The 23,589-nt window shown below is 39.1% G+C and overlaps 1 protein-coding gene and 2 long non-coding RNA genes across 4 annotated transcripts; 1 reads left to right on the top strand and 2 right to left on the bottom strand.

Moving 5' to 3' along the window:
* The first annotated feature begins 678 nt into the window (after positions 1-678).
* LOC136239101 (uncharacterized) lies at positions 679-2,621 on the top strand. The gene is made up of 3 exons (XR_010693352.1): positions 679-775; positions 2,202-2,332; positions 2,392-2,621. It is a non-coding gene; the product is annotated as an uncharacterized lncRNA (long non-coding RNA).
* Positions 1,917-8,380, bottom strand: LOC136239091 (uncharacterized). Of its 2 annotated transcripts, XR_010693351.1 has the most exons (5): positions 8,145-8,380; positions 5,666-5,763; positions 5,467-5,598; positions 5,383-5,410; positions 1,917-2,075 (listed from the first exon to the last, which is right to left on the bottom strand). It is a non-coding gene; the product is annotated as an uncharacterized lncRNA (long non-coding RNA). The 2 variants fall into 2 exon arrangements; XR_010693348.1 differs by lacking the exons at positions 1,917-2,075; positions 5,383-5,410 and having other exon boundaries at positions 5,427-5,598.
* Positions 8,381-9,311: 931 nt separating this feature from the next.
* On the bottom strand, positions 9,312-11,155 carry LOC136239122 (uncharacterized). The gene is made up of 10 exons (XM_066029863.1): positions 11,010-11,155; positions 10,857-10,952; positions 10,612-10,734; positions 10,433-10,558; positions 10,265-10,333; positions 10,127-10,212; positions 9,914-10,040; positions 9,757-9,865; positions 9,607-9,680; positions 9,312-9,557 (listed from the first exon to the last, which is right to left on the bottom strand). Exons 2-10 carry the CDS (start codon positions 10,884-10,886, stop codon positions 9,423-9,425), a joined length of 879 nt encoding a protein of 292 aa, XP_065885935.1. The 5' UTR covers positions 10,887-10,952; positions 11,010-11,155; the 3' UTR covers positions 9,312-9,422.
* Between the last annotated feature and the right edge of the window lie 12,434 nt (positions 11,156-23,589).

Raw genomic sequence — 23,589 nt, forward strand, 5'->3', positions numbered from 1 at the left:
TACACTTCTACTATTGCATAACCACAGAAATGCATATCATAATTCTGTCCTACTTGACTGTTTACATGATGTTCACACTATCCCAGGTTGACCAGAGTGCTTTCAATTTGGATTATTAAACTCTAGTTCACACTACTGCATCAGGCACGATAGTGAGCTAAACCAAACACAAAATAATTATAATTAGTAATAGGCTTTTAACATCTAAAGGCTAACGTCAGTCAATCATTTGTAATGCTATTCGCATCACATGACAAAATTAATGGATGCGTACGGCTAGTTAATCTCAAAAATGCATATAGCTACTATTTATAGTTCATGCATTTACGTAGTAGCAAAAGTGCAATAGAAATGTCCCTTTCAATCATAAAATCCCCTCTTTGGTGAGGCAGTTTACATACCATAAGTTTTGGTACCACAAGCAAAACCAATTGGGTGTGTCTGCAAAACAATGAACACAACATGTTCCACCATGCCCCAGGCAGTGAAAAATAAAACGCCCATTGGAACACGACTGTAAATTGCACAAAGCTGAGGAAACTCATGTCTGTGGATACACACTGTATGTATGAGTGTCAGTGTGTATCAGCGTTGAAACCGGGTCACTACTGCTGACCCGGATGACCCACTGACCCGGATTTGACCCGGATGTGACCCGGATTAAATTAAGCCGAGGCGCGCGATAAGAGCTATGTTTCGGGTACTCTCAAGCAAGCGAGACTACGTTTCGAGCGTTCGATTCGAGTAAACAAGTAATTATGTGATAACTAAGCCGGTAAGTTTATAATTTAAAATCAGTCAGTGGGTTTGTTTCCACGTATATAGCTTCTGTGAGTTTACAGACAGCAATTGGGTGTGGTTTCGTACATACTTAGTATTGCAATTTCCCAATATATTAAAATGCGTGTGGCTCACAAAAGTACTTATCCTGCTGCAAGACTATACCTAGACTATATACAACTCATACATTAATCGATTAGTGGGCGTGGCTTCACGTAAGCTTGCAGACAGAAACGGACACAGTTTCATGCTACAGACTGCACTTAATAAATGGGCGTGGCTGAGCTTATGTTTGTAACGCGATAAGTGGGCGTGGCTCACGAAAGAGCTACGCGACTAGCGTTTATAGGTTCCACGTCGTCAAACGATCAATTTCGTTTCTCACGTGATCCAATCCGGGTCAGACCCGGATAATTTGTAAACCGGGTCAGACCCGGATGACCCGGAGAAAATGTGACCCGATTGACCCGGATGACCCGGATGACCCAACCCGGTTTCAACGCTGGTGTGTATGCATGTACATAAGGGTAGCACTCCTGACTCTGCCATGCAGTGCACACCAGGCAGGATAAGAGGATCCCCTCACATTGGCCTGGCAAGCTAACAAGAAAGAGAGCCTTACATTATGCATGCACCATTGTTTGCACGACGAGGACCAAGACACTGACTAGGCCCCAGCAATCATCTATGGCCTATTCACCCTCCTGGAGGTCCTCTCATTTCAAAAGTGTTTATTCAGTGTCCCCTGGCTGGGTGAGTAGAGATGCTGACCTCAAGGTCTATAGACAGGCTGAAGTGTATGTATGACATAATGTAGAGTGTGACATTAACATGCATGTAAGCTGTGATGAGTTCTTGGACACAGGGGTCAACTTAACTTTGCTTGCCCATACGGAAATTACCAGGGTGCTGCAACCCTGCTGCTGCCCTGTCACCACCAGGTTGAGGACAGGCAGTTGCACGGTTGCTGCAACCGTGAAATAACCCTGGATTTGCAACACGGTTTGTCTAGTTTAAGGGTTGCTGCCAGGTTGAGAATGCCCTCAAACAACCTTGCATGTTGGGTGCATAAATCTTCCCTTCTACCACCCTGCTTACAGGAAGTTACCATGTGGCAATAGTACAGCTGATCATTTCACTGTGAATTATATGTATATATTTTCATTTCAACAAATACAACTCAATACTTTACTGTCTGTTCAATAAATCTGTTATCTGTCTCGTCTAACTTGCTCTACTGTTATCTCTGTTATCTTTATCTTTGTTATCAGCTTCTGTACATCATATGCATATCCCTGCAATACAATATAATAGTAACAAAAGTTGATCTAATATTTAGCTACACATGAGACTTGATATTATATATCGTATAAGTACTTGTGTGATTTATCAAATTATTTTATCATGTGTCTATTTTTCAGGATGAAGTTGAAGTACTGTAAGATCTAGGTACCATGCAGAAAAGTATTAAGGTGGATTTAGAATAGTAGAAGTGCTGGAACTCCAGATTTGTGAATCCTCAAAAATAAACTGTTCAATTAGAGTATTTTAGGTGTGTACTCTATTAGAGCATATTCACTAATCAAGTCACTTCCTTCTTATATACTATAGAATGTGCGAAGATGAAGACATGGACAAGGATATGCTATTGTTTTTGCTTGTATCGTAAACAGTAAAGTCCTTTACTTGTTTCTTAAAGCTGCATGTGCTTGCTTGTGTAGTAGCAGAATGAAACTTTGTGATTAACTGTACAGTTTATGCACAAAACAAAATGTCGTAAATGATTCCCATATTAGTTGCAAGCAGTAAATAGTCTTTTTGTTTTAAGTTATTAACCTACAGAAAAGGTAATAAAAGATGAGACTCGGTCAGTCAGTGGCGGATCCAGACTTATACAAAAGGCGGGGTCAAAAATGAACTGAGGCACCACATTGTCTCTGGTTTGGTAAGGTGAGACCCCCAAAAAAAGGTCACAGCCAGCTGACAATACACTGTTAAAATGAGGTGTTACAGGTGCACCCATCGTAAAGGTGTTCATGTACACCCATGGTATTTACAACACCCTAAGGGAGTACTGTAGCACTAGGGGTGTTATTGAACACTACAAATGTCACTTTATTCCCCATAATAGCTAAGCCACTGTAAGGGTGTTTGCCTACACCTTGGTATATTGAAACCCACAATCGGATGCTTCTATTAAAAATTAGGTTATAAATACATTTTGTTAACTTCTATAAGAGTGACTTGGAAACAACCATGTGATAAGTATAAAAGTGTTGCAAAAATATAATTGTGTACTGCTAATGTGGTTTGTTGTTGTTAATCATTGCGTATAAATTGAAATCAACATGAAGGTTACCGGAATGTTATAGCAAGCCTACATTTCTTTTCAACAAAATGCCACCATGGAGAGCACTAGAACACCTTTAAAGTGTACTGTGACGCCTTTATAGCTATTCCTAGAACACCCTTAGGGAGTATTGTAACGCCTTTGTAACACCTTTTAGTTGCTCCTAGAGCACCCCTGGGGAGTACTACAACTCCCTTCAAAGGAGTTTAATTTAAACAGCAGTTAGAACTCCTCTAAAGGTGATTGGATTACACCCTATTTTTAACAGTGTAGCTGCCCACCTCACCAACTACACATTTATAGCTGATAAAGTACATAAAAATTCTTAAATAGCTCACTACACACTGTTCTAATACTGTGGCTGCTTTATTAGAGTGACTGCTCTATTAGAGTATCCTGATCTTATACTAAAATTTTTGGAGGGAAGGTCAAGAGCCCCATTTGACCCCCCTGTATCCACCCCTGCGGTCACTAAATATCTTGCAAGTACAGATGGATTCTGTCCTAAATATCTTAGATGGATTCTATCTGTGTCTATTTGAAGCAGTTTTTGAGTTTATAAATGAAGATGTGTCGGTAAAGCTAAACAAACATCTACTGTACGCATTGTATGTCGTGTTAATTTTTATTAATTTTGTTCAACAATTACCTATATTGCTCAGCATTAATTGACTATTTCTACAATTTTACCTTAACGTGACTGTTCTGTTTGAGTATCTTGAAAGCTTTCTTTACACTTGTTTGTTACGTTATGACTGATGAACCCTCACATATCACATGGAAAGAAAGAGTGGCAGTTATGGCACCAGACTTATGAACACTTGCCTCAACTATTAATTACTGAAAAAGTAAAGTGGCCATTATTATATGCATGCCTTGTTTTCAGTTCACTACACAGCATTACAACCAAAGAACAGTACTAGAAGCCCTTCTGCAATTAATCCATTTACTGTATTTAATAACAAACATAGGGAAGCCGTACATGCTACCACAAATCAACATCTTGTCCTGTCAATGAAGAGAAATGGGACACAAAGGAGGACAGAGGTAAGCATGCAATGTATGCACTGCAGTATGCCAAAAGGTATCTGTCAGGCTGAAACAACATCTAACAGTGAAAAAATTCAAGCCCATAACCTTGACCATCCGTTATTGAGCTACACTTGTTTGAAGGCATCAGGCAGATAGTCAGCTAGCAGAAAATTCCACTCATCATAAAATTTCATAGTAACCTATTGGAAACATGCCAACTGAAGGCACCTTTGGGCTTAGTGATACTTAACCAATACTGCCAAGTGGTTATGAAGGTATAATTTTTAGGCTGTATATTTGTTTGTAAAAGTGTAACCCTCCATGATTCCTAAAAATACAGTACAATATTACCACATGATAAGCAAAACTTATCAATTTACTAGCTAATGGCATTATTAAAACTTAAGAGTTGTTTGACTTACAGGTGTTACCTTATAAGTCAAACAAAATATTGGCCGTGAATACACTATAGGATATTACTATCAATGAATAATAGAATAAGAATTCCCCTACATTCTGTGAGAAAACTGGACACAAAACACCATTACTGAAAGGTGAAGCATAATAATTATTATGAACTGTAAAAATTCTATTAGAAAAGCATCTTTTTACTCAAATTAACCATCTTTGTGGTTGTTTACAAGGATTTTAGTGAGTAGCAAGTTGAGTTAGACAAAACCAAAGAGAAAAGCTGTTTAGGAAAGTAGCTATTCGAATGAAATGAAAGCAATTTTCTAGACTACAGTGAAATTTCTCTATTCTGACATCCAGACTACTCTGATACTGTTTGCGGTATCAATAAGACTATGTATTATACTAACACAATGATCCAACTCCTCACTAATCCAACACAAGATTTTAGCACCATTGAGCATGAGGTTTCACTGTACTTAGAAGGGCTGAAAAATCAATCTGTTGTGGTTCCATTCACAAGTTATACAAATGCAATGCATCGTGACTGTCGGCCAGATGAACTCAGAGCTGAGCAACCAAATCAGATCAATGCAGCCATTGTTATCTCTGATTAACTTGTATGTGGAGTTTATGAACCTTTATATATATAAGGTGTGGCACAGCAAAGAAATTACTGTTTTAAAAATCTTTTGTTACCTTATAATTACAGTCTAACAAAAATTTACCATTCAACTGACAATATTCATAAGCACTATATGCTGGAAGCCTTTAATGCTTATGTACATTTTTACAGGATACAAACATACCTGTGCTTTGTTTGCTGACACTCCCCCCCTGTAAAGCATGTATTAATAATAACATTTGTCAACATATTATTATGTCATGTTTACCTGATCAATATACATGATTAGAGAATTGGTGTATATAAGGACAACAGCTTTCAGCTGAACATTGATGAATTTTCTCAGCTAAGTAGTTTATAGTAGATCATCATTATAGCAAAGAACTTTAAAAAGATGCAACTATATAGTGTGAGACATGAGACAAATATCTAAATATGGCTAATTATCATAACACTATTGTAGCTACCTTTTGATCAAATAATCTTCATAGCAATGGTACTGCTACATTAGCACACTCCCGGGCTGTCTTCACATTATACTGTGCAGTTGCAGTGATAGTGAAACCTGAAGCAGTGGTACAATGTACATGCAGTAACATAACTCAGCAGAAATGAAGTATGTATAACTATGTCTCCCTGCTTTCATGGTGTGAATTAAAATCAAAATGATAATCAGACAAATAATTGTATGAGTGTCTGACCATAATGCAATTTTGTCCAGACATAGTGTCCCATAATAGTACTGGTAATCTCACTGCAGGCTGTCAGTACAGCCAGGAGCTTATAAGCACCTTTGTAGCACTTATGAGCTCCTGGTACAGCAAAGAATTGGCAATGGTATATTATGTACATTTATTTATATGGTCACTCTCTATCTCCTAGCAGCCAGCTCAGCTATAGTACTATTATTATTGTTTACTGAGCAGTCAGCCCTGCTGGTGTACTCAGGAATCACATAAACAAATACATTAGGTACAATAATATGATTGGAGTCTAGCTGTAAATAGATCAGTATCTGCAATTTCAATTGTGTCAGTTGGTAGTATGTTCCACTCGTTTATTGTTCTTGAGAAATAGCTGTTTTGGTATGCCGTGGTGGATGAGGTAGGTAAAATATAGTGAAGATGGTGGTATTGTCTTGTTGGTCGTGTTTTTGGTAAGTAATAATGAGGAATTTGGAGTGATAACTGTTGGTAGTGTATCTTATGCAATATTTGTAACCTAGATAATTTCCGACGAATTTGTAATGTAGGCCATTTCAGCTGATCCAACATTAGAGAAACTGAACTGAATCTGCCATAGTCATTCAACACCCAGCGCGCTGCTCTTCGTTGTACTATGCAAGTGGATAGTCGGACAATGGGTTTTAGGCAACTTCTGGCTTAATCTTGTCAGGATATTTACCCACAACACATCTTACATAATACATTATACTGTATCATCAAGACCTTTGCAGAGATTTTTCCCAGTTGCCAATTTGTTACATAACATACTCACATATCTTTGTGCTCACAACATGCATATAATCATAGCTAGAGATTCATGAATACCTTAGGAAAGCCCAAGCAACTCTTAGCAAACTTGAATAGGATAACAGCTAGTGTATTTGAATTCATCAAAAAAGAAAAAAAATTGCTAATCTTTCCTATTATTTCCACTATATCATGACATCGAGATCTCTTGACATCATGGTTTGAATATCTTTCTGTAAAGTGATTCTATAGCAAACATTATTAATTGGAACAATTACAGTAATGTTAAAGTTTGATATAATTACATGCCTGAGTGCAAGCTGCTGAACAAGGCTATAGCTACGCGTATACACGCATTGTCTCATTAGCTATAGCTAGCTAGCTGTTTCATGCATACAATGTGCTCACTGTCATACACGGCCAACACTGTAAAACAGAGGCGTAGCCAAGGGGGGGCAAGGGGAGGCATTTGCCCCCCATCACCGTAGTGGTTTTTTTTTTTAAAACCTCCGTCACAAGCTTACCAATACTAAACTGTCACGCAAATGACTATAAATTATGTGCGCTACTACGCGGTACCACTAGAGGTTGCTAGTGAACGCGCACGCACAACATTCAACTCGCTCGTGAATCCACCAAACGAAAATATTAGAGACACACTTCTATATTTAGCCTAGATTACTCACGTGATAGAGCATTTTCGAATCTAAAGAGTGACCCGCTCAAAGGACCTCGCTGCAGCAGGAGTCACAACTTACAATTAAGTGACAAAGGAGACCAGATGACGCTAAGAACCTACTGCCTATGAGGTCATAAAGTGTTAAATGTACCAAGTTTATTTTCTCGAGTCGATCACACTAGATCTTTGTACGGCAGTGCTGCCAGTCGGCCTATTCCAAGAGGGCGGTTCTTCAGAACCCCCTGGCTACGGGCTTGGATCAGTCACAAACTTACAAGTTCTGCTAGCAAGAAAGACCCGTGGGATTTCATGCAATACGTGGCATTTGAATTTCTCCGAGTGAAGTGAGTGAACACGTCATCCTGTCAGCAGTGTGCTAGGACTGCAACACAAGCTGTGGCTAACGTAAAGTAACTTCTATTAGCACTAAAATATTAACAATATAGCTCTACCGGACTGTGGATGAATTTGTTGGAGTACAGTTGTGGCACGTGCGATCACGATGATGCTCGACGAATATACTTCCATTGAATCATTGATAAAAGATAAGCAATCAGTACTGAAGTAGTTACATAGCTAGTTGTGTGAGCTGTAATAATACAACACCGTATGTTGGCTAGCCCACCATTGGGTCATTAGCCCTTTTTGCAATCATGAATGATTTTGAGTGTTTCGTGGGGGCATGCTTGCCCCTCCATCACCTTCTGGCTAGCTACGCCCCTGCTGTAAAAGATAAATGTGTTCTGCACACCAATATGTGAGGATTTAGAAGTCTATCACTTTTAATGTACGTACGTCGGCCTTGCTTCGTTGATTGGTCGTCTCTTTCAATCCTCAGGCATATCCTCAGAAACATCAAAATGCATCAAACATCTATTTGGTTGGCTCTCCGTTGCCTCTGTCCATGCATGGCGCTCGAGTGAAGTCAAGATTCAAAATTTAAATAATTCACGTGCGGTCGCGTGATCATACATGGACTTCGTTAGCAGAACAGTGATAGACGCGAAGATAGACTTACCTCCAGACTTACTCACTAGGTACACACAAAGAAGAACAGCATGGAGTAATATTCTAGACTATAATAGTACAGCGGTGCGGGTCGTCTTCATGATAGCAGTAACTTCATGATAGCTACTCGCTGCCGGGGAAATTCCGGATGTCTCTACGGCCTTGATCTCTACATTCCAAGCTACATTCAATTTCAGACTGTTCAGTGTGTGCCGTTGGAATCCTTTGCGTGTGAGTAAACTATTACTATACTTGTAAGCGATTCGTCTGGTTCCTTATTGTCGACTTCACCCGTCACAACCCTTGCCGTCGTTATCACCTGTCAACGCACCGATGGTCCGGGCAAAAACGGTCCGGCCGGACCATTTATGCTGTCATAAATGGTCCGGCCGGACCATTTGTGCATGCATAACTGGTCCCCCCGGACCATACATGTCTGTGCAAAAATGGTCCGGCCTGAACATAAATGGTCCGCCTCCAGTCTTTCATTAGCCGGCCATAACGGCACTCCCTACCTCAAGTATTCCGCCACTGTGCCACCAGGGATCCCTCTGCCACCGTAACTAAGCGTCCACAAACGCATGCCTGATGCCGTGGCTTTGCTACAAGAAAGCTATATCAATACCAGTACCTGGACTGAGCATAATATAGCCGACCCTATAGTAGAACGTCTCTTTGCTAGCATAAACAACTATGGTGTACTATACTGTAGTTTCTATTCCAGAACAATTCGTGATTAGAATAATTACACTGTTAATTCGAGTGGATGACTCCTGTGCCAACTTGCATGAAGATCATACAAATCATAGCTACATGTATGAGATTCATACAAGTTGCCACAGATGTTATCTACAGTGTATGAAGTTCATATTTTCGAATTAACATGCAGTGTAGCTATATTCTGGCACAGCTAATAATAATTAACTGTAGCTATGTTAGGTATAGTTACTCATATCTTGCTACGTAGCTAATTCTGTTACAATTTTCCACAGGTGAATTTTGCTATTAAAATAAGATTATAATGCTAAAGCACTGTAGCTATAAAGATACATGGCATGGTTGCAATTATTCAAAGTCATTAATCTGGTGAATGTCCTGGGAGCATTCGTGGCATGAAAAAGTTTTTACATTCTTGGCCTCTTCAGGCTTCAGGTTGGTACAGATGATGTGTGACCATTGCTTACATTTATCACATCGTACCTGTAAAAATACATTAAAATGTGCATATATTATTGTGTATTAGTCTTACCCAATCAACATATTGTGGATGACTTATACTTTGTTCCCCTGCACCACACATTATACACCTTTCGGTCATATCAACTATAGAATGTGTATATCAAATACCATAATGCAGGCACATTCGTTTGTAGCTAGAGGTCATTATGTACTATAGTACCTGAGTATGAAAGCAATGCAACACCTATATCAATCCGTGCTTGTGTAGTATTCATTCTGCACAGGCTATTTTCTTCAATGCTTCCTGATAGAAACAGCTGCTCAGCCATCTAAAAAAAAACTATAATGCTATACTTATAATGATTGTATGATTATACCTTCATGCAGTATACACCACAGTTGGAGGTATCATACTGAATCTTTCTCTTCAGCTGCTTCAACTCAAACTTAGTGATGTCTAAATGGTCCTTTCCTAATATTTCACCCCTTCTCTTGAAGTAATTCCTGTATAAACAGGTGTTCAGCAATTGAAGTCACATTTTCAAGTAACATGTATGCCAAAAAACTTATTTGCCATGTAACTAACTAACTTTACAGCAGCAAATGCACCACGGCTTGACCGTGAAGGTCCATAGGGATCAAGATAATAAAAGCTTTTCTGCTCCAAGTCCTTAGCCTAAAAACATAATAGCGTAACAGATGACAATGTTACTGATGAGCAGACTTACAATGAGAATCCAATGGTTACTACCTTGGTTGTAGCATCCTCCAATGTACTTATACGTGCTCAATGATTCCTAGCAACCAAGGGAACAACTCTCATTGCAATAATTATACATAGCTTAATTACTTTGTTATTGTGTGCAAAATGTTACTAACCGTCATTGTAACTGTACCTTAGACAATAGGTGTGAATGCTTCCCAGCAGAGGTATGGCTGAGTATGCAAGATAGTGTCTGAGAAATCATGGCAAAAGTATTTCCTTGGATATTTGATAACAGTTCAAGGTATGTATGGATTATCTTTGGAATTTAATACATTTAAATAAGCACATACATGTCAGACATTAATGAACCTCATCATTTACATCTTGATTTGGTTTTAGGCTGTGGAAACTTCCGTGGTGAACTGCATTTCTACCTATCCTTGCTTTAACAACATGACATGGTTTTCCATTCCAAATCTTAGTAAGCTGTTTCTTGAGGAATAAAACACATGATAATATTTTGTGCATACATACATAACATATATTCATTATACATGTGCTCCATGTAGCATAATGTATAGCTGTATAACTACTGTATAGCATTGTTATTATACCTCTGCATTATTAGTGGATCCTGTATCCATCTCACAGTCATTCTTATGAATCTCCTTCACTGGATCACTCTTTACCTTCTTGCAAGCACTCTCATTCTGTACAATGTGCCACATGTAGCAGCACCATTATGCAGATGAATATGCCAAACTTACAGTTTTAAAAACATCTTTCAGCAATTTGCGCTTCCTCTGTGGTTTCACAAGATCAGGACAATTCTTATCAGGACTAGAAAACTGCAGTAATCTTTTACATTTAGTAACTCCTTTAGGCGAATCAAAAATTGCATCTACAATTCTATTCTCTGTAATTTGTGATGAATCAAAATAATACAGAAATTTGTTGAAACACCTACCAGGTGATTTAGGTGTAGCACTAAGCTGTGTATCTCCTTTCTTAGTCCCACAAATTGGTGAAATTCAAGTGCCACTTGGAAGTAGTTCAGGAACAAACTCTTCCATACAAAGAGGTGTGCTAGCTTGAATTATACTGTTAACTTCCTGGCTATCCTGTACAACTAAATGAAATAAGTACGATGTGCACACCTTGAAGTATAATTCAATAAATATACACATATACCATCAGAGTGCTCCTTGCTTATTCCTTGGCTTAATGAAGGAAGTGGCACAGGTGAATTAGAATTTCTTGCAGTACTGTCAGATTCCATTTGTTGATCTTGCAGTCGGTTTACTACAAACAAATAACTTATAAATTTATCTATACACATAATTTATGCAGATACACACAATTATGCATACAGTATTAGTAAGACAGGGTGTACATCCTTAACTGAATGTATTATATAAATAAATACCTTCACAATCCTTAAATTTTTGATTTTTGCTTGATGAATCGGAATATGATGTACCAGAACTGGTAGATGCATCTACTGCAGTTGGACTCTAAACATAAACAGAAGAGGTAACCAAGGTAGAAGTAATGTCAAATATTCAGTTAACTTACTTTAGGAGGTATTGGCTGTATTGGAGACATATAAGGCTTGAGACGAGTGCCATGCACTCTTTCAATGACCTTTTCAGGATTTTCAACTCCTTTTAAACTGTAGAGACCTTTTCCTAGTGATTTTACAATTTCATAAGGACCAAGCCATCTGTAATCCAGTTTTCCTCCCTTCCTTTTCTTCCTTTTATTATCTCTAATAAGCATTTTGGCTCCTACAGCATAAGCTCCTACATAAAGAAATTGAACTGGCGTATCTTTAGATATATATTACATACCTGGCTTATAGTTTCTCTTATCATACTGTTCTTTTTGTCTTTGTTGTGCTTTCAGAATGTTAGCCTTTGCAGCATTAAGTGTTGCTTGCTTAGCATGATGAAGCTCATTAAGTAGAGAAGGATCTTCTGCTTTGCAAAAATCCGTTAACAATACATCAGGATCTTTCTTTTCGGTATTAATGTCAACCGGTAGCACTGGCTTTCGTGCAAACATGAGTTCAAATGGTGAGTATTGTGTAGATTCTTGTTTGGAGGTATTATAGCTATAAACACATGTATCCAAAAAGTCTTCCCATTGCTCTTTCTTATGATCAATAAATTTCACAATCATGTTCTGTAGTGTCTGGTTAAATCGTTCAACCAAGCCATTGGCCTAAGGGAAATATATATACTTAATCGACAATCTGTATATGATATAATAACAATGTAGTTGTATAATTGCTACGGACACCAATGCAAGAAAATTATACCTGCGGATGATAAGCAGTTGTTAATCTGTGATCAATCTGGAGCAATGACATCATTCATTTATCAAGGTGGTTGTTAAATTCTGTTCCCTGATCTGTTGTGATGACTCTAGGAATTCCCATCCTCATGAAAATCTATAATAAAACACAGATCTATAAATAGATATCATTTACATAAAGCTACGTATATAGATACCTTAAATAGAGAATTAGCTACTTGAAATGCACTTTTGTCCGGGGTAGCTATGGCCTCTGCCCACTTTGTGAAGTAGTCAATAACTGTTAAAATATAGCGATTTCCTGCAAAAAATGTGTGCAATTTTTACAGAATAAATAATAATAATTGATGCTGATTCATGCATGCACTGTGAAAAGTAAGTGCATGGTGATACCTGTGACAAGTGAATGCCAATAGCTATATTATATTTTAGTGATGGTCACTATATTAATATAATATGTTTGCCACAGATCTCACCATTAATCTTTACAGAGCCATTGCATGCTTTTACTGTATACATACCTGCTGGAGACTGATATGCAATTGGGCCAATAAAAATCTACGCCTAGATGATACCAGGGAGCCTTGACTGGTACAGGATTCAGTGCAGGGGCAATAGTTTCTAGCTTTCTGTTCACATGCTGGCAAATATCACATCGTTGCACCTATGCATTCCGTACAAGATATGGCATCACATTTGTATTACATGCTCATGCAGAGTGCATCTTACAATTTCTTTAGCATCCTTAGATACCCCTTTCCACATAAACCTCTCAGTAATTCTTGCCAGTGTCTTCCTGTATCCAAGATGGCCAGAGGTCTGATCTCCATGACAAGCTTGTACAATCCTAAGCTGTTCCTTTCTTTCTCTAATGTATCGAACTTGTTGCACCTGAACATGCAAATTAAGAAATGATATGGCTACATATACATGCATGTATGTGCACTATAGCCACACCTCATCCTTTCCTTTATGTTTTTTTCTAAACACCAATTCTCCATCAACCACACAAAAGTTTGCTGCCTTTCTTCTTACAATTCGCTTCTGATTTTGAGTAAGGCCTTCTCTATACTGCTTCTTTGTCACATAAACATGAACATCTTCTAGTGTGTCAGTTTCCAATTCGTCCTCGAAATGGTTATCCTCCTTATCAGTATTATGAGCCATCACTGGAAGCAAGCAACTTGCGCCACTTCAAGTTGCAGATTATTCACTCTAAACTTGATCTCTGAGCCTTTCGTGTTCGTTAGAGCTAGTATATAGTCCTGCTGTAGCTGCAGTATAGCCGCGGATCCTCAGTCAGTAAATTGAACGCCGGCACGCGACTGCTTCGTATCGAATCTTGCTCCTTAGCCGGATATGCTGTATAAGCTAACTACCAGACTCCCTATACCAACAAGATACGGCCGCAACAACCAGTTATACAGTCTATACACTCCAACTCTGTCTGCTATTTGAGCTAACTAAGCAGTACTGAGATATCTATTGGATTTAGTTTATGTCAGCATGCTGAGAGATTTTGCGAGATTTCTTTGAAGGCACCGCTTCAAAGAGATGAGGCTAACCTATATTTGGTGTATATAGCTATTCTTGTCGACTGTACGGTGGCAAATAGTCGTTGCAGTTTAGTTTGGTAACCCGGACCATTTATGTTTGGGTAGGACCATTTATGTCGTCATAGATGGTCCGGCCGGACCATTTATGTCGAACATATTTGGTCCGGCCGGACCGTTTATGCACCCGGACCAAATATTTTGTTACACACCACTTGACTCGAGGTGAACTCACGTGCGACACAATACCCAGATTTAACTGTTGTTGGATGATGGCATTGTATTCCTGTAGTACCTCGGGGTGATGACGGAGCCTCTTAAGCAGTCCTTCAAGTCGCCTCTTAGCTAGCAGAAAGTTACTGGGAGGCCGTATCTGATCTGAGCGCCATGGGAGACTTACTTCATATCTGCCATCATCAAACTTAATGAACTGTTTGAAAGTGTCATAGACTGAAGGTTCGACGAATTGTATACCCAGTGACTCCAATTCCCAGAAGTTCTTAAGCAACTGGTCCATGGACTGTACATCAGAGGTTTGAACAAGGAGCGAGTGAGTAGGGTTCAGGTTAGGCAAGTTAGCATCACTACAGACTGGACCAGGTAGGCGGTTGGACCACTCTGCCCACGGATCACTTGTCCTGTTACCAGCTGCCAATAGTGGTCAGAGCCAATTAAGGCATCTACTTGCAGGTCATTGCCAACTCTAGAAAAGTCTGCCAAATTAAGGTCTCTGAGATGTCTGTACTTCTCCTTGGTATATGCAATCGGTTGACAAGATAGTGGCTCGCAGATAAGCGGAACCGTAGACAACATCAATTTAACAGTGGTACCATTCTTAAGAGGTATACCAACTCTCACCATCTCCACTGTCTGCATTGTTGTGGTATCTGAGCCAAACGTTTTGATCTGAACCTGTTCAACATGATCTGGTAACAACCCCAGTGCATCCCTCACTCTCTGTGTTATGTAGGACCGCTGACTCCCCCATCCAGCATCAGTCTAATGGTCATTCTACGCTTAGGTTCATCTAATTTGTGTACATACGCCTTGGCAGTTTGCAACAAAACTGGGACTTCCGTGTTGACGCAATACAACTGGGTGGTAGTTGGTATGTCCTGCTGCCCTGGTGGCAGTGGCTGTGGAGCTTGTAAATTGAATGTTGGTGGCTGCAGTGTTGATAAACTGGATTGCGGTAACTGTGGCGTTATTGTTGCATTGTGTTCTGCAGCAGTATGGTTCTGGGAGTCTGAGCGTGGTTGTCCTCTAGAGACTGTACGACTGTTCTTACAAATACTGGAGTGATGCCGTCCACTGCAATGCGCACACTTGGCGGAGGATCTGCAATCCTTGCTGAGGTGATGCCTTCTTAGGCAGACAAAACAATGCCCTGTTCGCTTTAGAATACCTTTCCTCTGGGTGATGTCTGTTATAACAGTGCAAGACGATGAAGAGTGTCCCTGTCTACAATAACAACACTTGGGTTGGCCATCACCTGCAATAAAGGCTGCTGTAGTGGACATCACAGACCCTTGTGAACCTCCAATAGAAGAAAAGGCTCTCTCCCGAGCACTGATTTCATTCTCTACTATAGTCATTAATTGGTCTACAGTCCATTCAGCATCTCCAATTTCTCTGCTGACAATTAACCTAAGGTCTTCAGGCAACTTGTTCATAAATAAGGATGACAACAAATGTCCATATGAAGACAAAGGAAACACTGAGTGATTTGAGGCTTCATACCTGAAATTCTACTTGATCATAAAAGCGGCGAAGAGCTTTAGTGTTGGTTGCAGATGGAACTGATGCTAGTTCTACTAATGTGTCCATATGGCGAGCAATAATCAACTGTTTATTACCAAATCGCTTCTTAAGAATGTCAATTGCCTCGGTGTAATTAGAAGTAGAGAGTTGTAAGCCCGCTATCGCTCTCATTGCAGAACCTTCAAGCAATGAGTTTAGGTACGAGAATTTATCTACTGCAGACAATGATGGGTTAAGATGTATGGATGACTCAAATGTGCTCCAGAATGCTTCCCACTTAGTGAGGTCACCGTTAAAGGTCTTCGGCACTAGCTTAGGTAACTTGACTCTGCTACCAGCATCTGTAGCTGGTGTCACTCTATGTTCCGGCCTTAGTTCTGAGGCAGCACCTGTGCCGGTTGTGGTAGTTGTTGCCGTGGTAGTTGTTGCCGTGGTAGTTGCTGCTGTGTCTGTTGTAGTTGTTGATGCGGTAGTTGTTGGCGAACTGCTGTGTGTGGGAGGTGTATTTCGATGTGTTGAAATAAGCTGCTCTACGTGACATATTGACTGTTGTAATCTTTCAGAGAACACGTCTGCTTGTTCTATCTCTTCCTCTATCGCATCATCCTCGATTGATGCCAACACTTCGTCATTAAAGGTGCGAAGTTTAACTAACTTTTCATTCAATGAAAGTTTCCACTGATGCAGCTTCTCGAGTGCCGGTCCTCCAGTGACGGCACTTGCTTCTTCCAGCTGATTCATCAGTCTTAAGGCTGACGAACGATGTCCAGCTCTCACTTTCTTGATTCGTGCAAGGGTTTCCATCGTCGCTAACAATTGAAAAATGTTGCAACTCTTGGTCAAAGTATCGACTGATGTCAATTACAATAAATTCTAATTGGTGTCCACCAAACTGAATCGGATCGCCTAAAGAAAACAGCAGAGAAATACACATTAATTGACGCAATGCACTAGTCTGGTCGGGTACCATTTATAACCCGGTACCAAGGTGTCTGCGTTTGTGGTTAAAGATTTCTGCTACTGACTGTCTTGCCGTTGTACACCAGTGCGTGTCCGGCTCGAAGGACCATGTAAGCGATTCGTCTGGTTCCTTATTGTCGACTTCACCCGTCACAACCCTTGCCGTCGTTATCACCACTTGACACGAGGTGAACTCACGTGCGACCAATACTATCTAGCTATAGTCTACCTTTATATTACTCCATCTGCTGAGTGCGTCGAGCCTGACTAGTGGCGGTGGAGCCAGCCGTTATGCGGACTTGACATGGGTACAAAAATGCTTGTGTAATAATATCGAAGTAGATAATTATTTAGCCGGTCCTTTGTTGTGTAAACATTAGGAAGTGTCCTATAACTCGAGTATCAAACAGGTTACCATTATTCCACGGAACGGCACGGAACGGAATGGCATATTCCGTGGCATTATTCTCCGGAACGGAACGCCTATAGTGCCTAGATATATCCTCTAAATCACTTTCAAACACTATACTATGTTACTTTTGTGACAAACAAAACGAGCCGGCTGTTTCTTGTAGCCGATAAATGCCTCGAATTATGCTAATGTGGGGTTTTATCACGTGACCTGCAGCTGTCATCAGGTGACAACACGAGGGAACACAAGATGAAGATGAGTTGGTGACGAATGCAAAGAAGTCATTTTGTGGTGAATTCAGTCTTTGCTGTAGTTATAGAAACGGTGCTTATAGCAGGAAGAACCAGAATGGAAGGAAATTCCGACGGCAGAACCAGCCGGAGTGGAAAACAACCTGCACAGCAGAACCAGTGTGGTAGAAGGACTGAGAATTATATTTTAGGTACTATAACAGATCTCCGTGATTTTGATGAGAGATTCAGAGTTTTATAAACAAAGGCCACTCAGTTGAAAACTGAACTTTGGCTTGATTTATGAAAGAGAAATTTAGTATTGTTGTATGTTGCAATAAGTATGGCCCTAACACAGAATTTGAAAACTTACATGAGTGGACAAGAATCTTTTGGGTATCAGTAAAAGTGGTGAGTGTGTGTTTGTTTGACATGTTGTCTCTCAACGGGACAGCCTAACTGCTCCAAACTACTGAGCTACAATTTTATAATCTTCTTAAATGCAACAACTTTGTAAAGATCAGGCTTTACAGGCTCCTTGAGCCTCCTTACTTGTAAACCTAATACTAATACTAACTTTAGAATGGATTTACCATCAATTGAGCAAAATGAACACTAGTGGTGATAATTTTAGTGGCTGTAAGTTAAAATTTTATCAAATCTCTTTCGTGCTGCATGGGTTTGCTAAGCCTGTAGTGGAGTTACTGAAGTGTTGGTAGCCTGTAGTTGTTTACTAGATAGGAAAAAATGGCAAGGCCAACAAAAAAATGTCATTGCTTACTTTCTGGACAAGAATAGCATTGATAGTAGCTTTTTGATGCACTGCAGTATCACATTGTGGTGGTGATACACAAACATTTAATGGTAGTACCCATTTTGCCACTTTCTCTCTCAATACTTTTCTTTGACTACTTGGTTCACACCAATGAAATTATATAGAACATGCTGACCAGGTTTCTACTCTATTTAGAGATCATTTTAATATGGGCTCTGCTACTAACAATTAACCGTACATTTTAATGTTTTAGCGGGAAAAATGATTAATATTTCCTTACTTGTTTTGTAGTTAATTAATATCATTATGTTAACAGTTATTATGTTTGCTCCAACATGCAGATCATCTAGTGTGCAGTGAGGAAGGCTCATCACACAGTAGATCACTCCTTTTGGACAGCTCTCCATCGAGTCAACCTGTCAATGAAGCTTCTAAAATCTTGTTCAAAAGTATACGACTCAGTGAAAAGAAGCAGCATCCTCCTGCAAAATAAAAGACTGCTGATACATACAGAGAATCGTCCAAAAATGAAGACACCCATCCCTGGATTGATGAATTACACTTCATGGATGGGGACAAAGCTGTGGTATTGTCGGGTGATTGGATTAATGTTGCAATTTATCAATGCTAACCAATATAATATTGAACAAGTAGTTCAACTAAAATTTCAAGATGTTGGCTATTGAGTTATTTGATTGTTGAAAGTGCTTTCACTCAAGTTATACATGACAGTAACAGAAATCACTGGGTGACAATTAGTAACTAAACCAGAAAGATGTGTTGGTTTTTGATAGTATGTTTTCTTGTGACAACTAATGCAAATGGCCTGTTTACTGTACACCGGCAAATCAGAATTTACCCTGAACTTTGTAGATGTTCATAAACAGACTGGAAGTAATGATTGTGGTTTGTTCAGCATTGCATATGCAGTGCTCCAGTGTTTAGGTGAAAACCCTGGCACATTAGTGTTTGACTACCCTAAGATGTGTAGCCATCTCTCATCTTGTATTGAACAACAATGTTTTTCTCTGATACCAATCAGAGGCAAAAGAAGAAAAATCTGAAAGTTATATAAACTGAATAAGTGAAGGCTTATATAATGCCACGTCAACCTCCAATGACATGCTGTTTGGAGTGTTCAGAATGGTACCATGGGGATGTATGTATTTCTCCAGTTTCGGTTGAAGCACCTTAGGCAAGAATGTACACTGGAGTTGTCAAAGCTGTGTTGAAACTAGTTAGTGTTTAGTAATTGTTACCTTGTAGTCTATCGTTGTACCATTTATTTGCTGTACTGCTTTTAATTTAATTGTGTTAATTTACTGTATATGCTATTACTTTGTCACTTATTTTACTCGATAATGTTGGTTTTAATATAGTTGTATTCAATTTTTGCTGTTAACTGGTGTATTCTTAAGAATTGTTTTTCACTGTGGCATCAATCTATGTAGCAAGGTTAAATTAGACATCGGTTGCTGTATAGCTACGTACATAGTGGAGACTGAGGGACAACTAAGTTTATTAGTACCTAGACATAGCTATAATACTGCGGCTACTAGTTTTTATGTTATAGCTTTGCAGACCTGATAGCTATAGATTTAGAGCTGAATGTAGTCTAGAACTTCCCTTATAGATCTAGCCGTTCCAGGACGCCCATGGCCATCAAGTAGCCAATGCTATAGTTGATGGGCTGGGGGACACGTGTGTCTGCTCTGTTCCGTTCCGGAGAATAATGCCACGGAATATGCCATTCCGTTCCGTGTCGTTCCGTGGAATAATGGTAACCTATCAAACACACTAGTTGTATGAAGGAAAGATTTTGGGTGAGTTCGAGGAAAGTTTTTGGATGAGCTCGCCTCGAACTCACCCAAAAACGTACCTTTATACAGGCAGTGAAAGTCATCATTATGTCTAACAGGCAAACGTCAGGTTAGCGTTAGGGTCGGGTTTAGCTTTGGTTTCTTCTTCACTGGTATGGGTTAGACTATATTATAGTATTTTATATTTGTGACATTGAATAGTAACAAAAACAGGAGGACTAGTCAGCAAGCACTGGTGGTACAATGGTAGAGTATAGGTACTCCAAACCTGGATGTGTCGGTTCGAGCCTCGGTCAGATCACTTTGTTTCTTATACCTTTTTGTGTCAAGATTTTTTCTAAGTTTGTTTTGTTTTAATATCAATGACTGGCTAAATATCAATGGCCTAATATACCAACCTGTCATCTTACAGGCCTTTGGTCTTGTATAAACCTACTAGTATATTGCCCACTGCATGTTGCTATATGCATCTGAGCCGCTGAGCAAAAGTCACTTGCAATAATTGTTTGCATAATGCGTATTGTGTTTTTGAGATAAATGCCATTGAAATACATTGGGTAAAAAATGTGTTGTACATTATATCAAGGTTTTCGTTGTTTCAGTAACGTGACAGTGAAGGACGACTCAAATTGAAATATCTATACCCATGGATTTGTCTCTCCATATGAATATTTGTCACCATAAAGTATTACATGTGCTTGTTTACATTACTGTAAAATGCAGCTTTATCATCACCAGTTCTAACTTAAACAAACTTCTTGCTTAACATTATGGGTGTATTTAGGCCAAAAACTATATCTTGATGAACGACCCAGTTCATGGTGAATAGAATGGCACAAGTCCCAACTCTGTAGCCCACTGCAGCTGCAGACTTATGATCAACTATACAAACGCCTGTAATTTTTCTCCCATATAGACATTGTACAAATCAATTGTTTTGCTCTTGTTGTCTATCATGCACTATGATAAATAAATAAATAAACTCCAAAAGTACACTTGCCAGATAAGGGTGAAACTTTAACAGCCCTTTGGTTTTTCCCTCTAGACAAAAAAAGTCAAATAAAGTTGAGGAAAATGCAAACAATTCTCAGTGCATGGATCACATATACAATATTGCATGTGTTGTCAGGAGTCATGCATGCATGATCCTTATAGCTAGGAATTTTTAAACTAAACATACAATGAACTAGGTATAGGATTTTGTGATGCAGTATAGGGATGACCTGGATCACTTTGCTGACCCAGTTGACACACTGATGTTGGAAGTACTGTATGCACTTATCAATGTAAGGTCTTTCTTTTATTGCACATCAACTTTTATTATTTTATACTGTAGCTAATGAAATTTCAGGTAATATATCTCATCTTATTGTATCAGAGCTGACCTATGAATTTTTAGGTTATGCATGTAGCTATCAAGAGTGGCATGATGTATGTAGTAGCAAGCTATCCTACAAATATTCTTTTGAAATCCTTGTGAGATGCTTACTTAATTCCTGATAGATGTAAATGCTACTTCAACTCTGATAAATGTAGAAGTGAAATGGGTAGACTGAAATGCTACACATCTAATTAGATTGGTCAGTGAGTTAATGAAATATACTTTCGTCTATCCCTGTAAAGTATACCACCCCAAAAACACCTTCGCTGTAAAAAAGGCGTGCCCAAGAAACTACAAGTACCTGGAACCCAATGTAAAAAACAAAAAGAAAAATCAGCTTAGCTGAAGTGAAAAGTAACTGGTAACTTAAAGAGCTGATATCTGAAGCGGCCAAGAATATAATTACTAAAGTTTAATCCATGCAAGAACACCTTGGCTATAAAACAGGTGTATACATGAATGTAACTGGCAACTGAAATGGCTGATATCTGAAGCGGCCAAGAATGAATGGTCATATACAACTAATTCAAAATTTTAACACTGAACCTTTATAATTCAGCTGTGTTCTATATTCACTCTTGCTGCATCGTAAAGTAATTTCTTTTAACTCTAATTGGCTGGTAATTTGGCCGCCTTTTTTTGCTCTATTATACTGACTATTAAAAAAGGCGGCCAAATTACCAGCCAATTAGAGTTAAAAGAAATTACTTTACGATGCAGCAAGAGTGAATATAGAACACAGCTGAATTATAAAGGTTCAGTGTTAAATTTTTGAATTAGTTGTATATGACCATTCATTCTTGGCCGCTTCAGATATCAGCCATTTCAGTTGCCAGTTACTTTCATGTATACACCTGTTTTATAGCCAAGGTGTTCTTGCATGGATTAAACTTTAGTAATTGTATTCTTGGCCGCTTCAGATATCAGCTCTTTAAGTTACCAGTTACTTTTCATTTCAGCTAAGCTGATTTTTCTTTTTGTTTTTTACATTGGGTTCCAGGTACTTGTAGTTTCTTGGGCGCACCTTTTTTACAGCGAAGGTGTTTTTGGGGTGGATATCACTCATTTTTGTCAGTGATAGACTCTACATTTGGTTTAAAAGGTAATTTTTTTGGAAATGAGCAATTAACATTAATGCAGAATATTATCTTGGAGAGTCAGTAAAATCCATACATAATAATGACCGTAAATTCGGAAGTATGAATTTACGGTGTAGTATGACTGTTCTATTAGAGTAAATTTATCTTTACTGCCTGCACGTCATGAATATCTCATATCTGTGCATATTAAATGCTTCAGACACCTAATTAAACTTGCAAGTGCCTAATTAGTTCACAGTTGCTACACAGCTATAAATACATTTGTAATTGTTATCATCATAATCATTTATCATGTTATAACCATTTTTTAATATTTTGGTCACAACTTCAGGATTAGAGCAGCAGAGAAAGGAATAGAGGACTCATGATCAACCATCAAGACTTGTATATGGGAGATGGAACAGTATTGCGATGGACAATGCCGGTACTAACCCCTCAAGGGTGTTGCAGTACAGTATAGATGCAAGACCAGAGCCTCGATCGTCACCTTTTGACTGTGGTCACAACTTCAGGATTGTAGCAGCAGAGAAAGGAATGGAGGACTCAATCATCAAGACTCGGGGAGATGGAATAGTATTGCCGTGGACAATGCCAGCACTAACCCCTCAAGGATGTCACAGTGCAGTATCGATACAACCACTCCAACCAGTGCATAATACCAGAGCTCGATCATCACCTTTTGACTGAAATTTTTATACTTGATGAAGCAATTAAAACAAAAAAGTTGTAGTACTTGTACTTTCCTGAGGGAACATGTCCCCAGAGTCCCACACTCCCTTGCCTGTTCAGCAGAATAATAGGATTGAGCCTTACTACCACTTTCACCTTTATTCTTGGCCTGAATGTACATATCAGCAACATAATACAGTAGCTGTAGATAATGCTAGTTAATGCCCCTAGGCAGAGCTATAGGGGTGGGAATTTTTCCCTACTATCAGACTAGTTCTTCTCGCAGTTCTTTGCCTGGCCATCATCAACTGCTGTCCATCAACTGCTGTCAAAACATTAGTCTCGTCCCCTCAAGCATGCTTATCACACA

The sequence above is a fragment of the Dysidea avara genome, chromosome 1 (genome assembly GCF_963678975.1).
Source record: "Dysidea avara chromosome 1, odDysAvar1.4, whole genome shotgun sequence".
In the NCBI taxonomy this organism is placed as follows: domain Eukaryota; kingdom Metazoa; phylum Porifera; class Demospongiae; order Dictyoceratida; family Dysideidae; genus Dysidea; species Dysidea avara.

Bases quoted from the DNA above. Each gene is read 5' to 3' on its own strand.
- LOC136239122 (XM_066029863.1), bottom strand. From the start codon at position 10,886: ATGGATACAGGATCCACTAATAATGCAGAG. The intron at 10,735-10,856 runs GTATAATAACAA...TTATTCCTCAAG, and splicing joins GATCCACTAATAATGCAGAG to AAACAGCTTACTAAGATTTG. The intron at 10,213-10,264 runs GTAAGTCTGCTC...TTATGTTTTTAG, and splicing joins GTAACCATTGGATTCTCATT to GCTAAGGACTTGGAGCAGAA.